Here is a 25,646-nt window from a genome sequence, read left to right as displayed (position 1 = left end):
TTTAAGGAATTTACTGGGGTACAGCTGTCTCAGAAGGAGTGTTATTTCACAGGAAGCCTTTGCTGAATGCTTGCTCTGCCTTGGAGCAGGCATAGGCTATTGTGCCTCTTAAAGCAGTATTTGCCTTTGCTCTGTGCCATGAGGGAGAGAGGTGACCCCAGACCTCTGCCCTGGCTGTGGCCCCATGAGGGTCACTGGTTTCCTTGTCAGCTAAATTTGAGTGTCCCCAGAGTGCTCTTAATCACTGGCTGTGGAAACTGCCCCCAGGGCCAGCCTGAGCATCCTGTATTTCTTAGCTAGGCCAGCCAGGTCCTGATCTGCCTCTGGAATCCACTGCCTTCCCTCTTCTCCTCGGGCTGCAGGCAGCCTGTCTGTCCATGCAGTGTTCCTCCTGTGTAACAGAGCACTGAGGCACTGCAGTGTGTTTGGGGAGTGTGTTCTGCATGTCAGATCAACCAGGAATATTTCTCCAGGGGGATGCTCTGATTCCAGAGCAGGCATGAACCTCAGAGAAGGTACAAGGGAGGCTGGGCAGCTTGGTGCACTCACTGCCTGAGATTGACTTGGGAATGTGGCATGACACAGCATTTGCTGTGCTTTCAGCTACAGCTATTTATACATTGCTTTTCAGGGTTATTTTGTCTCCTGTAGGAGATTCTGTACTTGATAAAATATTCTTGCTCAAGTTTATTAAATTTGCTGAAGTTCTTAGATGTATTTGAGTATTTTAGCTCTGTGGCAATACTCTAGCTCTGGATCCAAACAGGTCTGAATGTGAGGGATTTTTTTTCTGTAAGATATGTCTGGATTCAGTCCCTAAAGTAATTTGACCTGCAGACTGGACTTGCATTGAGTCGCATGTGTAAACTAAAACAGGCATGCTAGGGATTTAAGGAGAACACACTAATATCTTCCCTAGGAGAGAAAATTGCAGTAATTGTCGGGGGGAGGGACTCCTGTGAGGGTGGTAGTGGAGGCTCTGGGTGAAAGAAAGGGAAAGGAGAGTGGGCTGTATTACACTAACCATCCTGTGTCAACCTCCTACGTTCGGGTGTCGCATGGCTGACATCCTATCAAAGAGCTCTGGCTGTGTCCAGAATTTTAAACAGCTTTATAAATAGTGTTGCTCAAACTGCCTGTGTGTGCAGAGACTGTGAACGACTGGGGTAGACCAAAATATTACTGGTTTCATTTTTGAACCAGTCCAAAAATGGGAGCAAGGAGGAGTAGAAACCTGAAGTGTAGGAACACCCGTGGATTATCTCCTTCCTCTGCAATGCTAAGTGTACATCTGGGGGGTCTGTGAGAGAGGCAGCATTGCTGGAGATGGTAGGCTGTGAGACTTGCAAGGCATGAATATGTGAATCTTGTCAAGGCATCTGAAACCATTCTTTCTCTCCTACTTGCCTGATGTCTTCCTGCTTGCAGGTTATGCTGTGTCTGAATAATTGTGAACAATTAGAAGCTAATTTAAATGGCTGGTTTGTATTCACAGCAGCAGCAAATGAGCTAACCAGCTGGAAAGCAGACACGGTGATTTTCTGTTGATATGTCTCCCTCTTGTTGTTCCCTGGCAGTTTTTGCAAGGGGTATTTTTTGCTGTGGGCTAATAAGGAGTTTCTCCTGCACACAGCTGACCTGATTGCAAAGGGGAACCAGGATGCTTTGTGCCCTAGCACAGAGTTACCACCAACCCAGCAGAGTGCAGTTAAGCTCAGCAAAGAGCCCACCCTGCTTTGCTCCAGGAATGTGAAGCAAAGGAATATTTTCCATGGATACACTCTTTACTTCTCCTCTCAAAGATGTAGAAAGGTGAGGTACGCTGTTGTGCCTCGGGAGTGAATTGGCCAGCAAGAGAAACAGATTTCCTCACAACATCTTTTTAATCCTCTGAAAGGATGGAGATCTAAGCAGTCCCACTCTTTTCTCCAGACCTGGCATATGCCCCAAATGAAGCTCAGAGTGGCCAGTGACTAATCTCTGTGCTGCTGATGTTGTCCAGATGGCATCCCCATCCATCCAGGTCCAGCAAGAACCTGGAAAACCTGTTGCATAACAACTGCTATCTCCTAAGGCAACAATTTGAGGAATTCTTTTACTTCAGGTAAATGAAAGAGCTACTGGACAGACTGTTCTTGCATACAAGGAGGAGCACAGATTAACTGACAAGTTAAAACAGTGGGCTGTTGGGAATCCTGGGAAACAAACTGGAGTCTGAAATGGGAATCTCTGCTTCCTATCACACTGGATGGTGTCAGCATCCATGTGAGCTCTTCAGGGGAGTTTCTTCTAGCAGTGAAATTTATCTCCCTTAGAGCTTATCAGATGCTGCCAGAAGAGCTGCACAGCCATTGCTTTCACCTGCATGGTCAGATACTCACCAGGGTCTCTGCAGCCATTCCTTAAGTCCTGCTGGAGCCAGGCATCTCTTGACACACTGGGCTTGGGGCTCTGTGGAGCTGCTGGGTTCTCACAGCAGTTTCTTTCTGGGGGTTGCTGCCTCTGACCTGTACTTTGGGTGAGGCTTTACTGCAGGAATGTTGAGGCAGCCTCTGTGAGCAGTGCTGGCTGATGGATAGGCAAAATGTTGTCCACTTTCCTGCTTACTGCTCTCAATCAGCTTCTCCTGTGCCTGTAACTCTGGTCTCCCGTGATTTTCCTCAGGTAACAGTGCCATCTGGTGCTGGAGCACTGCTCTTGGTCAGGCTTTCCTCAAGTACTTAGGCAGAGGTGATAGGAGAGCAGTATTGCTTTACTCAGCCATCTTACTGTAAGAAGGTGGGAGGGGGGTGTGCTGTAATAATCTGTGCTTTGGGGGCATTGCACCTGGAGATGATCCTTTTGTCTTTTCTGTTTAACACTTGATGTTCCCAGAATTGCTTTACAAGACTGAGTACATGAGGCAAGAGCTGTAAACACTGAGAAGGGAGTTCATTTTTTACTTAAAACTGCTGCTAAGAACTAAAATCCAACATTTAGATTAAATCCTGTAACTGGGGACATATTTGAAAGACTCCCTGTAGGACTCTGACTTCCTAGTCACTAAATCTTCTCTTGAAAGATCTTTACATATTTTCTATTCATAGCCATGTGCTTTTAATCTTTACTCTTCTATATCTTTATGCTGAGCATTATTATGTTCACACTTGCTGAATTATTTTTACTTTATTTTTATTTCCTCTAAAGTTTTGCAAACCTTTTTGCAGACACAGGGTTTGATTGTGTTCCCACATGAAAGTCCTGGTTATTGGTTGATGGGAGTGAGTATATGCAATGTGCTGTTTGAACAAACAGCACTTGGTGACAAGGTTGGCAAAATTCAAATTCTTCGGTAATTTTTTTCTTTAGATACGAGGTTGTCTTTGCTGCTTTAGCCCTTTTTCAGGTATCCAGCCCAGGCTGGCACATGTGAGTGTGTGGTGGTGGTGTTGAGCATTTACACACCCGATAAGAAATGTGAGGCTGAGGATAGTGAAAAGCTGTGAGTGGCTGTTTTTTATGCAGCTTTGCTTGTCTGCTTCCAGGATCCTCCTCTCTCCCAACCACATTCTCTCTTCTGGGAAATGTTCCCAAACCTACTTATTTTCCTTTAAATAATAACAACCCAGTAATCTTCTGTTGTCTTATCTTCCTTCCCCTGAACTACTGCCTTGTACTTCTTTTTCAGAATGGTGTGTTCACTGGGCCAGGGAATCTGTGTTGTAGTGTTTTCCAAAGTGTCATGTAAATATGCAGAATCACAGAAGTGATTTGTTGTCAGTAAAATAAATACACTTCTTGGACAAGGGAAATCCAAGTAGAAGGTTTACTTTTGCTTAGCAAAAGATTTCTGTTAAAGCCAAATTCTTCTGCTCCAAAGCACAGCATTTGCTCACATTATAATTACAGTGAAATTTTGTTTCATCCAATTATTTAGTCAGACTTTTTAACTAAATTCTATCTCTTGGCAAAGGAAAGTAGAGTATTTCAGTGTCTTTCTGGCAGGAGGCTCAAAGGTGATATTTGTTGGGAGGAGGGGAATATCTTGCATTGTTTGGCTGTGAGTGAAAGACCAGAACTTCACTGTGGAAGAAGTTTTGTACTTTATTACCCAAAAATAATGTGGAAGACAAAAATAAAAATAGCTTTTGTGGTCAGAAATATGAACAGGAACAATAGTAGCTACAAGTCCATTGGGGATCAATGTGAAAACAGGGGGAGACTCAGGAAGCTTCAGCCTGCAGTTGGAAGGGACTCAACTGAGTGACTTCAGGTTTCTGTGTCTCCATAATATGTCAAAAAGACAAATTACAGAGCTGTCACTTTGTCTTAAGAGAGCTGCATGTCCCCAGGGAGCCTTCACAACCTTGAGAGATTATCAGAACTAATGGCACAGCTGGATTTTGAAGCTGCTGTGTTACAAGGCTCCCTGCACCTCTGGCAGTGTCCAGAGGGAGCAGTGATGTGGAGGCAGTGATCTGGTTCTCATTTTTCAGGTTGCCTGGTCTCCTGTGGGTGTCGCAGAGACTTCTCTTCTTTGCTGCCTGCCACGAACTCTCTTGTTGTTTACTCAGAGACTCTGCATGATGGCAGGTGCTGCCTGGCTCTGGCAGCCCTGGGTACAATTTGTGTGTAATTAGATAAAAAATCATGTTCCCTTAGTACAGGGGGCTTGGAGATTTGTAGGCGTTCAGCTGGTGACAGACAAGTGTGTGTTTTAGTGTGTGCTGGCCTGGGGCTGGAAACTGCTGCGTTCATCCCTGCCACTGATGGAATCTTTGTAGCTAATTAGGAAATTCTGCTTTAGGCCATACCTTTTTCTTGTTTTCTGAAAAAAAAAATGCTATCTTCAAACTGTACAATCAATCCACAGTAGTTTGCAGGTAACAGGCACTACTTGGGGTTGGCTTAGTGTTGAATCCCAGTTTGTGCTGCTGTGGATGTGCTAAATGTTGGATGATTGGCAGATTCAGAGCTGCTGGTTGCATGAACAAAAGAATTGTAATCTCTGATCAGGTGACTGCCTGCAGGTAGAGCTGCTGTGATGCAAAGCTGTCTTGGTTTCATCTTAGCCTCTGTGAAGTGTTCTAAAACATCTATTTCAGATCAGGGGAGCATTTTAGCACCCCCACTGCCTACCCCTGTGCTGTCCTTCTGTTCATGAAGTTAATCATCAACCTGACCTTTCACAGAGGGATGTTTTGCACTGCCCAAAGCAGCCCCATGAGCAAGCTTTTGGACTCCTGTACAGAATACAGGAAACAAAGATCCTGCTCACTGTCCTTCCCCTGCTTTGACCAAACCAAAGGGAACTGTGTGTTCCTGTGTCACTCAAGGCTCTTCAGAGTTAGTTAGGTTGTTCATATTTGAACAAAATTTTAATCTCGTGATGCAATTCCTAAGTAACTTAAATATTTTCTCCTTTTGTGATTCTTTGAGTGCTTTCAGATGACAAGCAATATCATGATATTATAAAAATGCAGAATGATGCTAAAGTGAAATGGGTGAATATCTCCATGTGTCCACAGGTTGCCCAGAGAAGCTGTGGCTGCCCCATCCCTGGAAGTGTTTATGGCCAGGTGGGATGGGGCTTGGAAGAACCTGGGATAGTGGAAGGTGTCCCTGCCCATGGCAGGGGTGGAATTAGATGGCTTTAAAGTTCTCTCCAACCCAAACCATCCTATGAATTAAAGGTATGAGTTATGTGGCAGAGCAGTGACCAGCTCAGTGCTCTGCTGGTGTAGGAAGCCACAAACTACTCTGACATTTAATACTTGTGCAGGTGAAAGTTTAGACCTTGCCCCAGAAGGGTATAGTTCTTCTGTAAGTAATGCAGGAGTCTCCACAGCCTCCTGAGACTTTGAATTTTTTGTCTGGAAGAGCCACAGGCTACTTGTGCTTGCCATGTAGGAGTAGCCAGGAGGTGTCACAGGCAGAGCTTTTGTACCAATCAGTGCAAAAGATTTATTTTCATATTTTTGCAGCTGCATCCCTCAAGGGTTGTTTTTAAAACCTTCTGTATTGTGTAGCTCATTGTTCAGCTGTTCTGGATAGTAGAATTTTAGTTCTCAGGAGTCTTAAGTTTGTTAGTCTGTCTTCTGTCCCATTTGCCCATCTTTCTTTCCCATAAAAACCCAGCATGGCTGGAAAACTCCAGTTAGAAGTGAAGCAACATATGCCAGTTTAAATGTCACAGTGTGAATCAACTCTGAGCTTCCAGGGGATTCTCTGCTGTTGCTTTTTCTTCTCTCCTTGCTTTTCACATCTGCTCATGTGCGATGCAGTCTAATCAATGTAACACAAGTCTTTCACTGGAGGTGAACTTTGGATATGGAACATATTTTTCCAACAGTAGTATGTGATGCCATTGGTAATGTGTTGATACTGAAAAGATATTTTAATATCTTGGCTTCAGATCTTCTGGGTCATTGAATTTTTGAACCTTTGTCATCTAACTTGGTGTATCCATGCTATATTTGGACAGCTGACTTGTTTTTTTAGACACCTCATCTAGATTTAAAATAAAAACAGCTTGTGTTGAGTTGATTGCTACACTACTGTTTTAGCTGAAGTGAATTTGGGAGTGTAATCAGACCTTAGAGTTAAAAAAATAAGAGCTGGAGGATGCTGAGTTGGGCTGGCTGCTGCCAGTTGTGCTCCCTCCTGCCCATTTCCATGAGCACTCACCCCACAGCCTTCCAGTGCCAAGGCAGCTCTGGAGCTGCTTTGTTTTCTCCCAGTGCCTGGGGCTGGAGCTGGTGGTGGCCAGGAGCTGCTTCATGTAGTAAGGAAGTTTCCTCTTAACCTCCAGTAAGAGCCTGGCAATGGTCCCAGTCACAAACCATTGCATCTGGTGGAAGTTTCCAAGTCACAGCTTCAGGACTGGAGGAGAAAAGGACCTGTTTGCTTTTGGTTTGAGAACCAGGCATGGGAACTGTGGTACATCATGTCCTGTTTCAGGTGCTGAGAGGCTGTCCAGGTCTTTCAAAATAGCTGCAAGGAGCCTGTCTGTCAGCTCACTGAAGCAAGGTTTTACCTTTTCCCAGCACCAAGCATTTGGGTTTAGCTTTACCTGATTGTGGTGTGTGGTACTGAGGTTTGGAGAGGTCTGTCACGCCTTGTTACCTGTTGCTGCAGTAGTTGCTTTCCCTGTGGTTTGCTCTTAACCTGTGGGGTTTCTTCTTCTGAGCATTGCTGTTACAAGTTTCCATGGCAACTTCCAAGCTCTCAAGTAGGTGCTGTCCATTCAAAACAGAATGCTAACGTAGTGACTGTAGGACAGTGACAGTCCTGGTGACCCTGGAGGAATGTCCCAGGGAGTGGATTAATTTTTAACTCTAGAACATTTCAGACATTGACTTGCCTGGAGAACTCTCCAGCACAGTTTAAAAAAAACTCCATCTGTGTGAGTCTAAAGTTCTACCTGTTCATGCTGGACAGAAATCAGATACCTAGTTTGTATCTCCTCCATCCCAATGTTTTTCCATTGTCACAAAAAGACAAGTGTGTTGTGTTTTCTATGGATAAAACCTTGGCTTGAGTAAAAAGGAGGCCAGAAAACGATAATACATCTAAAAAAGGCGTTATTATTTTTTCCCCTCACACTTTCTTTCTTAGACCCATTGAGAGAATTCAAAATAGGTTTCACAAAATTGCAAGTAATTTCTTCTTTTTTTTTTTACTTTTTTTATTCACAGTTGTAGGTGCAGAGCCTGGGAGCAGTGCTTGCAATAAGATCAGTTACACAAGATGTGCAGGGGGAGGGTTGGGACCTGTGAGATGGGCAAGTAGCCCAGACTGAGTAGAAGTCACAGGTCTGTGCGGGTCACAGCCTGGCCTCTGACCTTGTGGTGGCCACTGGTATCCAAGACCTTGTTTAAGTCAAGAGGCAGAAGCAGCTTTCTTAACAGATAATTCACTTCTGAGTCAGCTGGATAAACATCTCAACCATCATACAGCAGTTCAGGTCAAGCTACAGAGTTTCATATCCAGCATTGTCCTTTCCTCCATTTTTTTGTGGTGCCTTGTAGTCTCATTTTTATGAGCAGATACCAATGTGTGCATGCTGCTTTTTCTCCTCCATCTGTACCAGCTTATTTCCAGAGCTCTTGTTTTGGAGGATGAAATTCAGGATGTGTCTGGAATAGAAAGTGATGTTGTCACCACAGTGATTGTGTTGGAGGTAGATGCTGTGGGATCACACTGTCACCCTTGAGCAAATGTCATCCTTTATTGGTCAGACACTGCAGTTCTTCAGGTTGGACAAGACCTTTGAGTTAACCATTAACTCAGCATTGCCAAACCCACCACTAAATGATGTCCCCAGGTGTTACAGCTGCACATCTTTTAAATCCCTCCCTCTGCCACTTCCCTGTGCCAGTGCAGGGAAGTGGCAGTCACTGAAGAAACTTTTGATGAAGAAATTTTTCCTAATATCCAGTCTGAAGCTCTCCTGGCACAACGTGAGGCTGTTCCTCTTGTCTTGTTACCTGGGAGAAGAGCCTGACCCTCACCGGGATACAGCTTCTATCAGGGAGTTGCCAAGAAGGAAGAGATCCCCCCTGAGCCTGCTTTTCTCAAGGCTGAGCCTCCCCAGCTCCCTCAGCTGCTCCAGAATCTGAGACTGGCCAAGCATGAACTTTAACACAGGGAGCTGGCATTGGCAGGCATTGTACTGCATCAGGTGCCCTCTCCCACAGCCAGGCTGCTCTCTGTTGCTGGGCAGCTGAGCAGAAGTGCAGCTGTAAAGCCATGACTGATCTGGGTGCAAGGTGTGCTCCCACATCTCTGTGTAGCTGAGTGCTGAGTCTCAGTGCCAGGGTCTCCTGTCCTTCCTGGTGTCCCAGTGTGGGATGAACCTGCAATGCAGCTCAGCAGTCAGTCCCTCTGAGGGAAGGTATGTCTGTCGTGTTTGAGACTAAACAGCCAAGGACTGTGTGTTGATGTTCAGGCTCCTGTCTGGGTTTAAACTTGTCCCCAGCTTCTGTTCTTGGGATGATTGGAGCAGGGGACAGTTTTTTCATCCCTGCCTCCTGTGACAGTATTTTTTACCTGCAGTGCAATGTGGCAGTAGCAAACCAAAATGCTGTGTGGAGGCAGAATTACCCGTGTGTTTCTCCTAAAGTGAAACACCAAGACTCCTGCCCCATGCAGAAAAGAAACTGTGGGAATAGGACAGGAAGGGATGTGCTGGCAGTAAGTGTGAATGAGTTGTTCTTTTCTCCTTTGATGGATAAAACATTTTGAGGGATGGTGGCAACGGTAGCTGGAGCCTATGTGGGAGTGGTTTTGTCCACTGTTGGGTACTGATGATGTGCTAATTAGTGAATTTAAGCTCTGCTTTAGTTATGCAGAGAGAGAGACCAGGGATTTATGCCACTACTAGGTATCTCCAGTACTCAGTTTGTTTGGATTCACACCACTCAGGGCTGCTTGTCCCTACGCCAATCCCAGCAACTCCCATATTATTTACCCCTGAACTTCAGAAGTGATTGTTGCATATTTACCTGCCACAATATTTAGCACTTGTGGCTAGTCCAGATCGTCAAAGTAAATTGTTCTGGTTTTGAGCTCTTGTCAGCAGGGAGCTATTGGAGAGGAAAATTGGCACCATATATTTCATTTGTTCAAGGGAGTTGAGATTAAACCCAGAGAGTTACAGTGGGAGTTTAGCCCACCCCTGCCTGGGGATGTTTGCGCCTCACTGCCAAATTGTTTGCTAAAGTGGGAATTCAGTTTTCTGTCACAGACATCTCTCTCAACCTTTGCTGTTAGTTTAAACAAACAAACCCAAACCACAAAGATTTTATTTCAAATGACAAGTTTGTAATAAAAAATTAGGCAAGTGCATGAAAGCAGAAAGCTCCTAAGGCTTAATGAGCAAAGCTCAGTGGAAGTGTCTGTCCTTTCCCGGTCTGCCCAGTTCCAGGTGTGAGCCCTGATGGCTCCCTTATTTTGTTTGAGGTGAGATGACTCAGCTGAGAAGGAGAATGTGGTCCTGTTGGTGCTTGTTCTCTATGCAGAAAATCAGAATTTGTGTACTCCTGCTGTGTGTGGTTTGAGAGCATCATCAGCCCTGCTAAAGTATCAGGTGTTCTCCAGATTGCAGCTGCTGCCTTTTGATGAGTAAATTTGCTGTGGAGCTCAGGCTCTGAGTGCTGAGTACCAAGAGCACCTGAATAGCAAAGGAAGTAAATGGGGACCAGAGCTGTTCTGCCACTTCTTTTTGCAGTCAAGGCCCTAAGGAACATTACTGACCCCAGGCTGGGTGTGTCATCCCTCTTCACCAGGGTAAAATGTGTGTGTAGTGATGAGTGTCTTTGGTTTGCCTTATTTAACATTTGTAATAGTGAATTTATTTTTTAAAAAGCAACACAAAACACATCTTGCATTTGAGAGGGGAGTTCAGCTTGGCATAGAGGAGCATGGGATTCCTCAGAGCATTTCTGGGAAACTGCTGTTTCTCATTCTTGGGGCTATTACTGAAGCATGTTGCTATAACAGAAACCCAGCCATGTTAATACTGACTTTCATAGAGGTAAATATAGCAACTGTGAGGACCTGTTTTAAAAGTGCTTCTGCAACAGAATTCCCTCAGTGCTGAGGGAGGGGGCTGTCCCTCAGTTGATGATCACATTGCTCCGGGTGTGACAGAGGACAGGAGGAATCACTGAACTGTTGTGTTCATCAGCAGCCATTCCATCTCACTCTGGTTGGGTTTCTTGTGGGTTTTGAGTCTTTTGTGACATGACAGACCTGTGAAGTATTTATTGTTGATGCTGGCATTCTGCCTGCTCCTTGGCTTGCTTTTTCTTGCCACTGAGACAGGTGGGTCTGGCACATGAAGCTGAAAATAGTGCTGCCTTTAAAAGCCAAGAGACCTGAAAATAGGTTAATATAGTCCCTGTGTACAGGAAGTTTTATGCTTTGCTTTGGGAAGAATTGGTATGATTATATTCTTGAGGAAGGATCACAAAATGGGAATGCTGCTGATTGACAGCTTCTGTGATTTACCAGCATTGAGTAACCCAAAGATATTGCTGCTGCTGCTGCTGGGTAACATGGAATCATCTTGATGATCTGGGTTCTTCAGAGGCTGCATCATAGGGAACAGTGTGGCTGAGTGATGTGTTGAAACATAATGCATCAATTTAAGCCCTAATGCATTTTGAAATTAAAGTATCATCATACAATTGAAGCTGTGCAGTGAGAATACTTCAGTTACAGTACCCAAACTGCTGCTCATGCTTGAGTGCTTACTGGAATGTAAATGTTGCAGCCTGATTCTGGATTTTAAAAGGCTGCTTATACAGTACTTACTTTAACAAATAATTTTAGAAAGCTGTATAAAAATTGATGTCTATCTAGATACCACAGTGGGATGTGGGAGGCAGTGAAAACACTTCTACAATCTGGAAATGTGCTGTGGGTTTCAGGTTTCCCACTCCAGTGTGGTTCTGACTCCAGAAGTGGGGTCTAAAAGCCTGCCTGGCTGGGTCTCTTCCCCTCTTACTGAAACACACAGTCAAGAAGATGATGAATACTCAGGTCCTTTGGTTTAATTCCAGATCCTGTTCTTGGGATTATAGATTTGTCTAATTTAGTAAGGCAGGCTGTAAGCCAGGGAGTGGGTTAGGATGAAATGCTGACAGAGCACAGTAGAGTTCAGGCTAGGATGAACAAGGAAAAGCCAGGAATGCAGCAGCAGTGGCATGTGGGAGAGGCTCTGTCCCTGATGGTGCATTCATGTGGCACTTTGCAGAGCACAGGGTGTGTAATGAGTGTGTTTGCTGGGCTCACTGATATACCAATGCAAGTAACTTTTGGACCACTGGAATGCAGATGAGGCTTCTCCCTGTTCAGCAGAGGGAGATTTTAGCTGAGTTACTGGGAGGCTGAGCAAGCCTGAAATTGGAGTTCAGTCTTGTGGCTTCAGTAGGACATTATCCCTCATGTAGCATTCCGGTGTGTTCGATGGCAGCTGCATTTTGTAGTTTGAAGCTTGTTGAAAACACTTAATGAAATAGCCTGCAAGTAGCCTTGAGGTCACTGAAACAGCTGAATGAAGGGCCCCTTTTGGAAGGACATCACTTGGTTGATCACTGAGATCCATCAAGTGATCCGTTCCCTTGCCAGGAGCACTCCTGGTGCCCCCTGGTCTGTATGAGCTGCTGTAGAGTACATCATGATGGTCCAACCACATCCTTTGTTGCCAGAATGAGCTCTTTGCCAGCAAGTGCTTTAGCAGGAGCTGGAGTAAGCAGTGCTTTGACTTTATCCATGGTCTTATTGATGTTTTGTTATCTGCGTGTACCTGAGAGCTTCTAAGTGCAGAAACAGCCATTTCTTTTCCTCCTTTTTTTAAGACAAGTGCTTACTACAGTGAATTTGTCATCTATTCACCTGCCAGCCAAGACTTTTACTGTACAGGACCTTGCTTTGTGTCCCAAGCCAAACAGGCTTTCCACAGATATTTGGGAGTATCTTAGGTGAAAAGCTTGCAGGATGAGACACAGAGCTGTGGTGTGATGTGCTACTTTGTGTGTCTTCTGTCTTCTCTACTACATAGACTGGATGTGGGTAGGAAATAATGCGTGGTGCAGGCAGAGGAAGAGGAGAGGGGATGAATGAGTCAATGTTTGCACCCTTTTTGATGCATCTACTGACTTAGAGCATAGTCATGGATGGATCCCCTGGTTGCTGATGTCAGATCTGTCAACTGGATTTTGCAGCTGTGCTAAGGGGATTAACTCTGTGTATAGAAGGGCCTCAGCATCCTCCACTGCAATCCTCCTCAGTCTGGAGGATTGGGATACTGTGCATTTGTAGCTGTCATGTTATTTCTGACTGAGTATCATCTGGGGTCAGCACTAAAGCCAATCTCTCTCTCTCTCTCCTTAGCTGAAGCTTGAAGATCGCTCAGTGGTCCCTCGAGATGTGGTCAGACACATGAGCTCCAGCGTAAGTGCTTTTTTTTCCTTTGTCCCTTTTTGATTGTGATACTGCTACATGGATTTCTAGGACTTGCCAAATTGCCTGAATGGAGCTGGACAGTAATGCTTTGAGCATGTTCTATATTTAGTGTGTTGGAAAGACTTAGCTGCCTCCAGTGAAAATGGAATTCTGCTAAGGCTGCCTATCTACAGTTGCTTTATCTGCAAAGGTCTCCTGAGCAAGCGGTCCTGGGCATGGTCAGGGAAGGAGACAAACCTGCCTACCCTGCCATTATGAAAGTTTTACATTAATCCAGTCTGAGTTGTGGGGACTGTGGACCTGTTCTCCCAAACCTAACAGGGAGGTTGGAGTGGGGGCATATCCCAGTTCCACTGCTTGCCTTTGTCTCTTTGTGGGCTCTGGTAGAGAATTTGGAGGGAATATTTTCAGACACACCTCTCAATCTACAGTAAGCAGCATCTTTTCCAGCTTCTCCCAGAAATTCAGCAAACCCAACACTGCTGGAGCATCCAACACAGCTGGGTTGACAGAAAGCAAGCTGGTTCTTAAACAGCAGCTGATAATTGTTCCCTTTGCTCTTTCTGGATGCTGTTCTATGTCCCAGCCCCTCTGTTCTACTTGTATGGCACTTGTGCCTATCAGAGATGTGTGGATTTAGGTTTTGTGTAGGGAGTACTGGAGAGATTGTTGAGTATTGATAGTCAGATGGGATTTGCACTCTTTAGGAGCTCAGCAAGGTTGGCAATTTCTTGCTGTGGCTCAGAGCTAACCTCTAACCCTGAGCCATATGGCCCTGCCATGTGTTTGCCTCTTCTCTTGACTTGCTTCCAGCAATGTGGCTACCAAGGCTGTAGTGAAGGAAGCAGCTGGCCACTAACTGCTGCAGTTGCACCACATGGTGTGCAGCCTGGTGCAGGGACAGAGAAGGCTATTCTCTGACCTGTCTGGCTTGTTTGGGTTTTTGTTATTTTTAAATAAAGCCTTTTTTGTCAATTAACAAAAGTTAACCCACCCCCTTTTTCACAGAATATTACAAAGGAAAAAAAAAAGGAATAAGAAGCTTGAGTAATAATTTGAAAATTGCTGAAGCAAAGTATTTCCTTAAGAAATTTAGTGGCTGTTTGAAGTGGAAATTTGAAGTCAACATATTTTTCTAAAACTGCAGCTTTATGGAAGAGTTCTCATGCAAAACAATGTACAGGTAGAAACTGGAACTATAGGCTGTTAACAGTGTTGTACCTGGCACAGCTGGAGCTGTCAGAATGTTCTTCTCACTCAGGGGGATGCTTTGAGTCCTGTCTCTCAGATGTTTGTTATCCAATGCTTCTTAAAATCATTTTAAGCTTTCAGGACAGCAGGTTGTTCTGCTCTTGGCAAACATGGATATGCTGCTTTTGTTTGCAATTTCCATACTCATTTGAGCAGAAATTGGCTCCCCTGGCTTGCTGGACATGCTTTGGTAGATATGTACCCAGCAGTTGTCTTGCACATTTATTTTTGTTGGTTTGCATGTTTAAATAATGGTATTTGCTTTACCCTTGTGCCCAGTAACTTCATTTTTATAATTGATGGAACGGTGAGATTACTCTTTTCTCTTTTCAACAGAGAGAAGAAACTCAGTTTCTTCTCTCTGTTGAAAAGCGTAACAAATCTGAGGATGACTTACATGTCCTCACCCTCAAATGTTTCTAAATGTTCGTGGGGGTAAATTAAACAATAAACCCCTTTTATCCCAAAGAAAACCTTCAGTTGCTAACAGATATATTCCAATACTTACAGGAGCATTTAAAATAGAAAACCTGCAAGTGTCAGCTTGCCAAATTCAGGATGTGGGATGGTTGCCCTGCGCCAGTTGGCCTGGCAAATGGAGAATGTGGAACTTATTCTGTATTCAACACACTCTCTTAGGGCTTGTTTTTAACCTTGAGCCAGAAGGACTCAAAATCCTCTGTTCCTCAAGAGAGGAGAGCTGACTGAAAATCCATGTGCTTCTCATTGAGCACGGAGTGTGGGAAAAGACTGCTTCAGGGGGAAATGCATAAAATGAGATCATTTTCACTGAATGCAGTTGGGCCTGAAAGTCTAATCCAGCTGGATGAGAAGCAGGAGAAGTGGCAGAGGTAATTTTTCCAGGTGATATGCTAATTTGGGGAAAAGGTAAGAAGTAGGTCTGTAATCTATCAGGCACTTGGATTTTGTTGTTTCAAAGGATTCTGGACTGTGCTGTCCCTTTTAAACAAACGAATAAGGGTGGTGTAAAGATCCTCTTACTAGAAAAGAGAGTGCTGAGGGAAAGAGTAGAAGGATGGGAGGTGGAAGATGTGGGATTGATGGCTGTTTTCAGAGCTGCTGAGCTCTTGGATGGGAATTTGCTGGTGTGCTTTAAAGCCTTGTCTCTGATGGGGAAGGAATCCATTCACTGCTTAAATATTCAGCATCTTCAGTGTGGTGCATAATGTCAGGGTGCCAGAAGAAGCAGGAACAAGGTCTAGGGAGTGTACTCAATTGTGGAGTGAGTGAGGCTTGAACCCATCAGCTCTCCTCACTCGGTTCAGTCACCTCCCTTTTCCAGTTCTGCTGTTGGAATTGATGGAAATGGATATTTGTAACACAGCTGTGAAATGTCAGCTCGTTTCATTTGGCCCCTCCTTTAATGGGATCAGCTAATGAAAGGGTGGATGTGTTTGAGCTGTGCCCAGCTGAGGATCTGCCCTGGAAGATGAGACAAGTTGGCAGTGTCTCTTTCTGGGACTGCACTGCTGAGCACTGCTATAAACTCAGAGTGAACCCCTCAGCCTGCAAATCTGCATGCACTGTCACAGGTTGATGTTTCATGTGACAGGGAAATAAGTAAACTCATAACAAAGGAAGGTTCAGTGGCAGGTGAGGGAGGAGAGCTGTGATTTGACAGCCCTGTAGGTCCTGGGGCTACTCACAACACTGATCTCTGCTTTCTTAACCACAGACAGAGCTCTGCACTTGCTCAAGCATTTTATAACTGGAAGGAGAAACAAGCTGAGCTAAACCTGCTGCTCTTGGCCATGACTAGTAGCACCCAGCTGTGTTAGGTGGGAAGGACCTTTAGGATGGTGCAGATACCTTCTCCACGGGGAAACTTTTAGAGAACAGGCAGAAGGGTGCTGGAGCACATCAGTCACTCCAGTCCTGGTTTTATTGCTTGCTGTACTTTCACCATCCATTAAAGAGATTTTAGACCAGGAGACAGTATGATCCACAGAAATCACTGGTGTTGGATTTGTATCATGTCTCAGAGCTGCTGTCGTGTTGGCTGCTGATAAAGGAAAAAACTAATTTTGAAATGCACAGTATAGGCAAGGAATTTGTTTCTGGAAGGGTTTTTGGTTCTGACTAACAAATAGCCTAAAACTCAGGGCCTGAACTGCAAAGCACAGCCAGAGGATGGTGTGGATATACTTGTTTTAGCTGACTCTGGAGGAAAAGCAGGGCAAGTGGCTGTGCTGCAGCCTGCAGAAGCTGTGGGTTTGTTGAGCAGGTGCCACTTCTGAGCAGGCCTCACTCATCCCACGGCTCAAATTGTGCTGGCAGTAGCTGTTGTGAAGCCAAAGTAGTTCTGGCCAACCCTTTCCAGGTGAGAGAGATGGTACAACTCTGCTGGGCTCTTTGCTGGCAGCCTGTGGGCAGCAAGCTTAGCTGCAGTCTGTTGTGATGGAGCTGAAGCTGGGAAAGGCTCCCTTTGCTCTGCAGCCCTTCTGGAAAGGCATGGGAGTGATATGTGGAGCAGCTGGAGGGAATGAGCCCCTGCTGCTTTGGGCTCTGCCAGCCTGGCTCTCCTGGCCCTGCTGGCACAGCTCTGCCTGGGGCTGGCCCCACTCTCCTGATCCCATTGCCTTGGGAGCCTTGGGGCTGCAGGGCACTGGGCTGGTGTGGGGGATGGAGACAACCAGCACCAGGCAAGTGGAAAGCAAACCAGCCAGAAGGGCTGAGCGGTTGTCCAGGAATTACCTTGGGCTGTTTTTGCTCCAACTGCCAGTCCTCAAGATGAAACTGAATGAGTTGAGTAGCAGCAAACTCCTGAACTCCCACAAGGGCTGCCCAGGGCTCTGAGTGAAAGCCTTGACTAAACATTTCCTGGGGTTGAAAGAACAGAACTGAGCAAACAAATCCACTTCTTGCAAGGTATAAGCCCTTTGAGTGTTGTGCTCAAGTCCTGCTGGAGCAGAGACCTTGATGTTTGAGATAAGGACAGCTCATACCAGGGCATTTGTCATGCTGGCCCTCAGTCAGCTTTGATAATGGACTTGTGGTCTTTAATAAAGAAGACTATCTATTGTCCCAGCTGTCAGGAGGCCAGGGCAGCTGCTGCCTTTGACACTGTTTGGGTTAGCAGCCCTTCCCTGTAGGCCCCCACCATATGTGTGAGCAACATGCACATTGTGTGCTCCCTGCCAAGCTGCCCCCAGAAGGCTCCTGACAGCATGTCTTCTTTTCTTGGGGACAAAAAAGATTAAAACTTCCTTAAAAAGTGAGGGAGATAATGACAGACCATCTTATAATTAGATGAACTGTGAATTATCTGGCTGCAAACCTTGAAATTTGACCACAGGTGGCGGATTTTTTTTCAATATGGCATAAAATAAAGACTATTTATAATGTCCTTCAGAATTGTGAGTTAAAGTCACAACAGCTTTAAAGAATTCCTGTTTTGTTGCTGATCTACCCTCGCCTTTGCTGACTCAAGGCAATACCTGCACAATGGTCCTGTGGAGCTGTGAGCTAGGCAGATTTTAAAGCAAGTAAACACTAATCACCTGATACAGTTTGGTCTTATTTGACCAGGTGTTGGGAGTCTCTGCTTTAGCATCTGTTTCAGATTCTACCTGGGAAGAAAACACTACAGGTCTGTTATAGTGATCTCACCTTCTGAGCTCTCATAGTGTTGTATGAAATGCTCCTGCAGAACAAGGACCTGAAGGGATTTAGTCTTGAAGTTTATTTGTCTCTGAATTTTTGACTTGTACACAAAACACTTATATTTGTATGTAGGACCTTCCCTTTTGGAAGGAAGGGAAAAAACAAACCTTTTTTTCCTTTTGTGTTTTCAGGACAGTCAGTGTGGAACCGTAATTGATGTCAACATCGAGTGTGCTGTGAAGCTGGTGGGAACCAACTGCATCCTTTACCCTGTCAACAGCAAAGACCTGCAGCATATCTGGGTGAGAACACAGCCAAAATGCACATGGGAGCCAGGGCCTGGTGGTGTGGAGGGATGCTGCTGCACTTCAAGTCTCTCTTGAAGGCAAAGCATTCATGTTGTGCAAGATGCATCTGCAGTTTGGTTTTATTTTAAAAACCTCCCCAGCAGAAGACGATGCAGCATCTTATCTCCCCATCTGTTCTGTGTTTCTCATCACATTGCCAAGACCAAATTTTCTTGAAGAGCTAGACTGACATGAAATTATGTGAGAACTCCTGCACTGAATGTAGAAAGCTGGTGTGGCAGCCTGACCAGGGCAGCTCATGGCTGTGGCCCAGAGCTGCTGAGCTGTGACACCACTGCTGTTGAAACAGGCTATAAAATGCTGAGATGAGTCAAGCATGTTTCTCTTGAGCTGAAACAGTCTCAAACATATCTGTTTCCCTCTTTGAGTGGATAGTTGGTTTCCAGGGAGCAGGTGGGTAGGATTTCATTGTTCTTTTTCCTCTGAGATCAAGATAATTTGTGAGTGAGAGCAGGAATGTCATAACTTATCCCAAGTCACAGCCTGCAGGAAGACAGTAGGAAATGAGCTCTTCTGGGATGAAAAATTAGTCTTAGTGATAAAAATTGGCTCCAGCTTCAAAAATTACTTAAAGTTTTGTTTCCTGTTTTCATCACAGCCTTTCATGTATGGTGACTACATAGCCTATGACTGCTGGCTGGGCAAGGTCTATGACTTGAAGAACCAGGTCATCCTCAAGCTTTCCAATGGAGCCAGGTACTTCTCTCCTTCCTGTGGAAGACTGTCCCCCCTGGTTTTCACAATCCTGATCTGTTTTATGAGAACAAGAAACAGTTTGGGCTTCATTTACATAGTGATAAGTTATCTGCTTGCATGATCTTCAGATGTAGAGCAAGAGAATACTTCTTTCTCTGAAAACATTGGAAAAGCTGTAGTCTGAAAGGTGACAATATTTTTCAATCCAGTAGATCAGTGCTCCAGAACAAAAGCACATTGGTCTTTAAATTGTGCTTCTCCTCTGCAAAAGTAGCTGTTTAAGATGGGTGGTTGTTCCAGACTATTTCGCAGTAGGAGAGCATAATGTCACTGAGATGCAGGGAGAATTCTTACCTTAAAAAAGGCTCTGTGAAATGATGGAAATTTGCAGGCTTGTGGTTTTTATCAAAAATGAAAAAGCAACTCAATATAGAACAGCTTTCTTTTTCACTGAATTTTTTATAAATGAAAACACAATCCAAAGTCTGGGAAAATATTTAAACAGAGATACTGAAAGAAATACGTGACGAAATTTCTGTAAAGCCAGCAAAAGAATCTGAATTCTGTTCCTCTTGCATGTGAGACAGTGACTTGTGTGCTAACCCTTATGGATTCACTACATTCTCTGTTACTGTGGCCTGTCTTATCCAACAAACTCATAGTGCAAGGGAAGGAAGGAACCAGTGGAGGGCCAAGAGGCGTATGGGCCTGGCAGCTGGGGAAAAACCCATCTGTCTTGTAAATTGAGTGTTGACATTGATGTTTAAAACACAACAATCAAATCCCTAATCCTGCGACCAGCTCTGAGTCTAAGAGAAGTGAGTAATGTGGGAGCTGTAGCAGATGATTGGTGGATGCATCTGAGAGTTTGCCTGTGTTACTGTGCAGTTAACCCATGCTGGAGGGTTCTTAGGTCTGTATTAAACTAGGAGTGAAAAATTGCCACACAACTGACTGTAATAACTGCAGTTATTGGTGCAATTTAAAACTTTGCTTGGAATCTCATACCATCTCCTGCACAGCTGTGTAAAGTGAGGTACTGCTTGCAAAACCTCTTCCTAATGAATCATTTGAAATGCCACCAGAACTTACTCTGGAAATGAAGCTATTACTAAAAGAAATATGTCCAAATTGCCTTTAAGTCCCTGCAGAGGGGACCTCTGCAGCAGACAGATCTTGTCCAGCACGGAGCCTGTTACTTAGCTTGCTTTTTTACATGTTGAATGGGACCTTTAGATACATTTAATGCTTTTACAGCCTATCTATAACCAGTTGTTCTCTGGCCCATAAAAGCTCAGTGATACACTGCTGGGTACATGACCAGATGTGTTCAGGTTCAGTTCCCTGGGTGCTGTTTGCTTTTGGGGTAGATGACTTTGGAAGTGTTACCCTGTGTCTCCTGTGTTTCCAGGTGTTCCATGAGCACAGAAGATGGAGCCAAGCTGTATGATGTTTGTCCCCACGTCAGTGACTCGGTGAGCTGCTGGCTCTCCTGAGAGTCCTTTTGATCGACTGTGTCTTGGAAACTTTTTGTGCAGGAGGGAGAGAGAAGGCAAAATTCAGAGGCATTTATTAATCCTAAGAATGTACTACTTACAGTAACAGTTTAAAGGTGATGTTAGTCTGGGCAGGGTTTGAGTAGGTATTACAATTGATACATCCAATTGGTTTCTTTGTAAACAACTTGTGTAACACACTGTCAGATGGCTGGTGTCAAGGCAGTTCACTCACTGCTCCTTCATATCTGCACATGCTTCTAAAGTCTCTAACTCCATTTACTGCTTTTAAAAAGTGTTCCTCTTCTGGAAAAAGGGGTTTTGTTTAACAGGTGTTCTGCTAGAAGCAGGTTTTCAGGTCATGTAAGGTAATGTCTCTTGTTACTGCAGTCCGTGGCGTTTTTTGAACAGAGACCTGCCACCACACTGGCATTTTCCAAATCACATGGCAGGGAAGGTTTGCTTGCTTTTGGGTAAAACAGTTTGCTGTGTGATGGGATCTAACCTCTCTCACCTTCAAAGGCTGATGACAGCTTGCTTGTTCTTTCAAAGGGCCTTGCTGCACTCCTGGCAGCAGTGTTGGGAGATGACAGAGGATGACGTGTGATTCTTAGGAACTTGCAAAGCACTGAGCTCTTATCCTTCCCAGCCTTGAAAGCAAAGGTCCCTTTGATCTAAAACTGCACTTCTGATAAAATGTGATGCCAGCTTGTTGAAGAGTAAATGGAATATCAGTTCAATAGGATGTGCTGCTGTGGTTTTCTGGTTCTGTACAGAAAAAGAGTGGTCTGTCACTCGATATTCTCCAATACCTCAGTCTCTGCTACTTTAGGTTGTGCAGTGTGTTTTCTGCTCACTAAATGGATGTTGTAGCAACATTTAGCTTCTGGTTACCTAATTTTGAGATGGCTTGTTTTGAGTCAGGCTGCCTTTAAAGTGTACAGAGTCCTCTGGGGAATCACAGTTTGGACTGAATCAGCTATCTCCAGTGTTACTCTTGATCCTGTGCTCAGAATTGCTGTGTGTTAGATGGTTACCTGACCTAGATCTTGTCACACTGCTCTTATCCCTTTTGACAAATTACAAGACTTGATGCAGTTTTGTGCTCAGCGTTTTATCTGCCTTAAACTGCTCTGTCCGCCCCCACACTCTGAATCTCAGTATCAGTGGGAAGGAGCTCTAGGAAAGCAATTGTTGTGTTTACTGTCCTGTTTTTGTTTTCAAAGAACTGTCATATTAACTAATCCACCTGAGACAGGAGTGATACTTACACACTAAATTTGACAAGCAGGGGAGTGAAGGCACACATCCTTTCCCTCTGAAAGATGTAGGTGCTTGAATTAGAGCATGGAAAAGAGATGTCCTTGCCCTGCTGACCTTGGCTACCTTGTTACTGAGAACCTCTGTATGGAAATATGCATCTTTAGTTTCTTGCAAATACTTTTGCTTCTCCTGCACCAAGTCCTGGTCCTGTTGGCATGTGTGACAGAGCAGGTTGCTATAGGAACTGTTGGGTTGCCTTCAGGAGAGGATGAGATACAAGAGATGGGCATCTTGCAGACTTTACCTTTATAGTTAATTTTACTGATCACAAAAGGTGGAAGGGAAATGCTGGAATATTAAATCTTAGAGTCCTTTATGCTGTTCTTGTCCCCTCTGTTTCTCCCACAGGGTCTCTTCTTTGATGATTCATATGGCTTTTATCCTGGACAAGTCCTCATCGGGCCATCTAAAGTGTTCTCCAGCGTGCAGTGGCTCTCGGGTGTGAAGCCTGTCCTGAGCACAAAGAGCAAGTTCAGAGTGGTGGTGGAAGAGGTAAGGACTGACACCCTGACACATGGCCACCTTCTGCCTTGCATGGTCCCTGGCTGGCTGTTTGGAGCAGAGTCAGCTTGCCATGGTAACCTCCCAAGAGCAAATGTGCTGTGGCTATGGTGTTCTGAGGTGACAAATTCTCACGGGGGACTGACAGGACTTTTGAGCATCCTAGCAAGGGTCCCTGCTGGCACCCTGTAAAGTGATCATGTGTCAGCACACTCAGAGGGCAGTACTGCTGATCATTAGGGCAGTAGGAGCACATCTTCTCTTGAAACTTAATGTTGCATGCTGTCCAAAAAGGGAGAAATATTGCTGATTCTTTGCTTAAAGAAGGAGCAGCTCCAAGTTCATTAGCATATCTCTTTGTGACATTGGACTGCTGATTTACATATGCCATAGCTTGCTTCCCAAGCCACTGGTCTTTCCTTGAAGTCAAAAGCTGTAGAGTCTCTGTTTTCAGGGGTCAGGCTTTGGGGGCACTGTGATTGTCCTGGATGGGGTGAAACTTCACTTGCCCATATTAAATGATAAAAGTAGGTTTGCCACTTTCCTGTATGTCAACTTTGAGATCTGAGATACGGGTCTGGGAAAGTCTCCGAAATGTGTAATTGCCTTTTCTATCACTACATTGTAGGTACAGGTGGTAGAACTAAAGGTTACTTGGATCACTAAAAGCTTCTGTCCTGGAGGCACTGACAGTGTGAGCCCTCCTCCCTCAATAATCAGCCAGGATAAACTGTCCAGGTGAGATCCCTTGAGAACCCCTTTTCACTCTGAGCATTAAGGCCCTGCAGACTGTGGGTGACAGCCCTACCCGGTGAAGAGACACAATGTTTCTGTTTCCAGCAGGATTTTTTTTTTCCCATGTTGCATGCCTGCATATCCCAGAGCTTTGAAAATACAAGTAACTTCCAAATTCGTTTAGCAGACCCTTGAGTTACCAGCACGAGGGCAAGCATCCTCCTAATGCCAAGTTCTCTCCAGCTGACAGGTGCACTGAGTGGTGTCTGGCAGCAGCTTCCTTCTTCCCTTGTCCTTCGGCTCCTGCCTGGAGCAGGCTGCAGCTTGTGTGTCAGGGGTGGGGCTCAGGGGTGCGGCTGCAGCCCGGGCTAGTGCTGAGGCAGTAACTGGTGCCCTCTGCAGGCTGCAGCTGCTGGAATGGGCTGGGAAAGCTCAAAGCCAAGTCAGATGAGCAGCAGCACTGTCAGTGTGGGTCCTGCCTGCAGCTCCTGCATGGGGGGAAGCAACTCTCAAATTACAGCAAAAAGCCCCAAATGTCTCTTGGCAACTCTCTCTTGTGGGAAGGGGGGAGCTACAGGGAGAGGAGTGACTTGTGTCCCACCCAAACCCTTTGTATCCCCACCCAGTCCCTGGTGAGAGTGCCACTTCTCCTTTAGAATTGTGTACCTGGGAATGATTTGGTGTGGCTCTGCCACCCCTGCAGCAGCACTGTTGGTGTGAGGCCATGCCAGCCTTGTCAAGGCCCTGGGCACTGCTGGGTTCTGTTTCTGTTCTGTGCTCATGGCTCTCCTGTTCTGCCAGGGTGAAGCGTCTGGGATGCTTTGACCATGCCCAAAGGCAGCTTGGGGAAAGGTGCCTCTACGTGTTCCCAGACAAAGTGGAACCTGCAAAAATCACCTGTGAGTGTCCAGAGAGGAACTGTGTCCTGGGTGAAGGATCAGTTGCCAAAAAGGTGAGTTGAGGGGTTGAGGGAGACATTTACTTCTCGAAGCATTTATGGTCACTGTGGCTTTTAAAGCAGAGATCTTCCTGGTAGTCATGTGGTCTGAAATGTGACTCCTGATGTGGTTGTGAAGAGTAATGGCTTGTTGTTGCCAGCAGGGAAGTCACCTTGGGGAGCACTCTGACTGCTCTAGGTAAAGCATGCAGCTACACCTTGAGAGAACATGAACAAGGCCTCAACACAGAAATGTCACCTTGCAGAGGTCAAGTGTGCTCTGACAACTGGGACTTAAACCATATTTTCTTTAGCATTCTCATGGAGCTGAAATGTTCAGTTAAATCCTTGCTACAGTGAAACAAGGAAGCTGGTTTTACTTCCCAGGCCACGTGAATCATTCTATGATCTGTACCTGCTGGTTGTAGAGCCATGGTGTTCCTAGAATAACAGGATGTCATCAGTGTGTAGATGGTGACCTCTGTGCATGTTACATGGATTTACTTGTGACCTTCCATGATAAAAAAGTTCAGAACATGCCTAAAATAAGCTGAAGGAGCAAAGCTCTCTTTACTTGGGCTAGTGCAGTGCTGCTCCTGAGCAGAGCACTGTGAGTTGCTGATTTGCAGAGTAGTCTGGTGCAGGTGAGCAGAGCCCCATGGGTGCTGTTTTTCCTGCACAAAGCTGAGCATTCCCCAGGCCCCCTGGCAGCTTGCTGAGTGCCCAGGCGCAGGTCTGACCCATGTGTGCTCTCTCCAGGTGAGACGGCTGCTGAAGAAGCAGATCGTGAAGATCATGTCGTGCTCCCCGGAGTCTCAGGGCACAGGTGAAGCCCCTGACAAAGAGTCTGCTGCAGCTGCTGACCAAAAATCAGAAGAGCTTAAGCCTGAATCCAAGTGTGAGCTGGATGACTCTTCCAGCCGTGCACCAAGTCCTGGGGAGGGAAAGGAGGAGCAACCTGAAGAAACAGGGAAGGAGAAAGGGGGAGCAGCAGCACGGCAGCAGCAGCCCCCCTTTCTCCTGAAGGATGAAGGGCTGCCTGACTATCGGCTGCAGTCCATGGAGCAGGATGCTGATGATGAGGCAGCTGATGACACTGATGACACCAGTTCTGTCACCTCTTCTGCTAGCTCCACTGCCTCGTCCCAGAGCGGCAGTGGCACCTGCCGCAAGAAGAGCATCCCTCTTTCCATCAAAAACTTGAAGCGGAAGCACAAGAAGAAGAAGACCAAGGTTTCACGAGAGTTTAAGCCAGGAGACAGGTGAGCTGGATTTCTACACCCCTGTGCAATTGCACAATCTCCCTTCCCCAAGTGCTCAGCTGTAAAGCACCACCTGAGCTCGAGTGCAGGATGATGGGGATCTTGGGCACTGCTTGGTAGCAACTGACAGCAATTATCTTGTGATGACTGAGCAGTGGCCTGTGTGGAATCAGCTTGGTCTCAGTCCAGCTTCTGATGAAACTGGGGCCATGTGACCTGACACTGATGCTATTCCATTTCAGCTGTGCCTCAGGGCATTGACAGTATATCTGTGCTGTGCTAGATTCTGTGTGCAGGGAAAGAGGTGAATAAAGATCACACAGCTTAACCATGACACTAATTGGTTACCTTATTGGCAGCTTCTGCAGAGAGGCTGAGGACAGACCATGCTAGGAATGGACAGCTTATCCTAGAGAGCTGTCTCTGGAGCAGCACAGAGCTCTGAGCTGGCAGGTGGTAGAGCTGCCATGGCCTCTGTTATCCTGGCCCTGCTCTGCAGAGA

At 45.5% G+C, this 25,646-nt stretch overlaps 1 protein-coding gene across 1 annotated transcript in view; it reads left to right on the top strand.

Annotated features, from left to right (window-relative positions):
- UBE2O (ubiquitin conjugating enzyme E2 O) overlaps nucleotides 1-25,646 on the top strand; it is a 62,454-nt gene that overhangs the window by 20,637 nt on the left and 16,171 nt on the right. Inside the window, exons 2-9 of the mRNA XM_009094471.4 lie at nucleotides 12,880-12,939; nucleotides 18,018-18,128; nucleotides 18,793-18,890; nucleotides 20,302-20,365; nucleotides 22,058-22,201; nucleotides 22,839-22,948; nucleotides 23,747-23,897; nucleotides 24,642-25,144. Coding sequence (XP_009092719.2) covers nucleotides 12,880-12,939; nucleotides 18,018-18,128; nucleotides 18,793-18,890; nucleotides 20,302-20,365; nucleotides 22,058-22,201; nucleotides 22,839-22,948; nucleotides 23,747-23,897; nucleotides 24,642-25,144 — 1,241 coding nt within the window. The remainder of the gene's footprint in view (nucleotides 1-12,879; nucleotides 12,940-18,017; nucleotides 18,129-18,792; nucleotides 18,891-20,301; nucleotides 20,366-22,057; nucleotides 22,202-22,838; nucleotides 22,949-23,746; nucleotides 23,898-24,641; nucleotides 25,145-25,646) is intronic.

This window comes from Serinus canaria, chromosome 18, assembly GCF_022539315.1.
Source record: "Serinus canaria isolate serCan28SL12 chromosome 18, serCan2020, whole genome shotgun sequence".
NCBI classification, from domain to species: Eukaryota; Metazoa; Chordata; class Aves; order Passeriformes; family Fringillidae; genus Serinus; species Serinus canaria.
The sequence above is the reverse complement of the archived record's forward strand: the minus strand, read 5'-3'. Positions and strand labels throughout refer to the sequence as shown.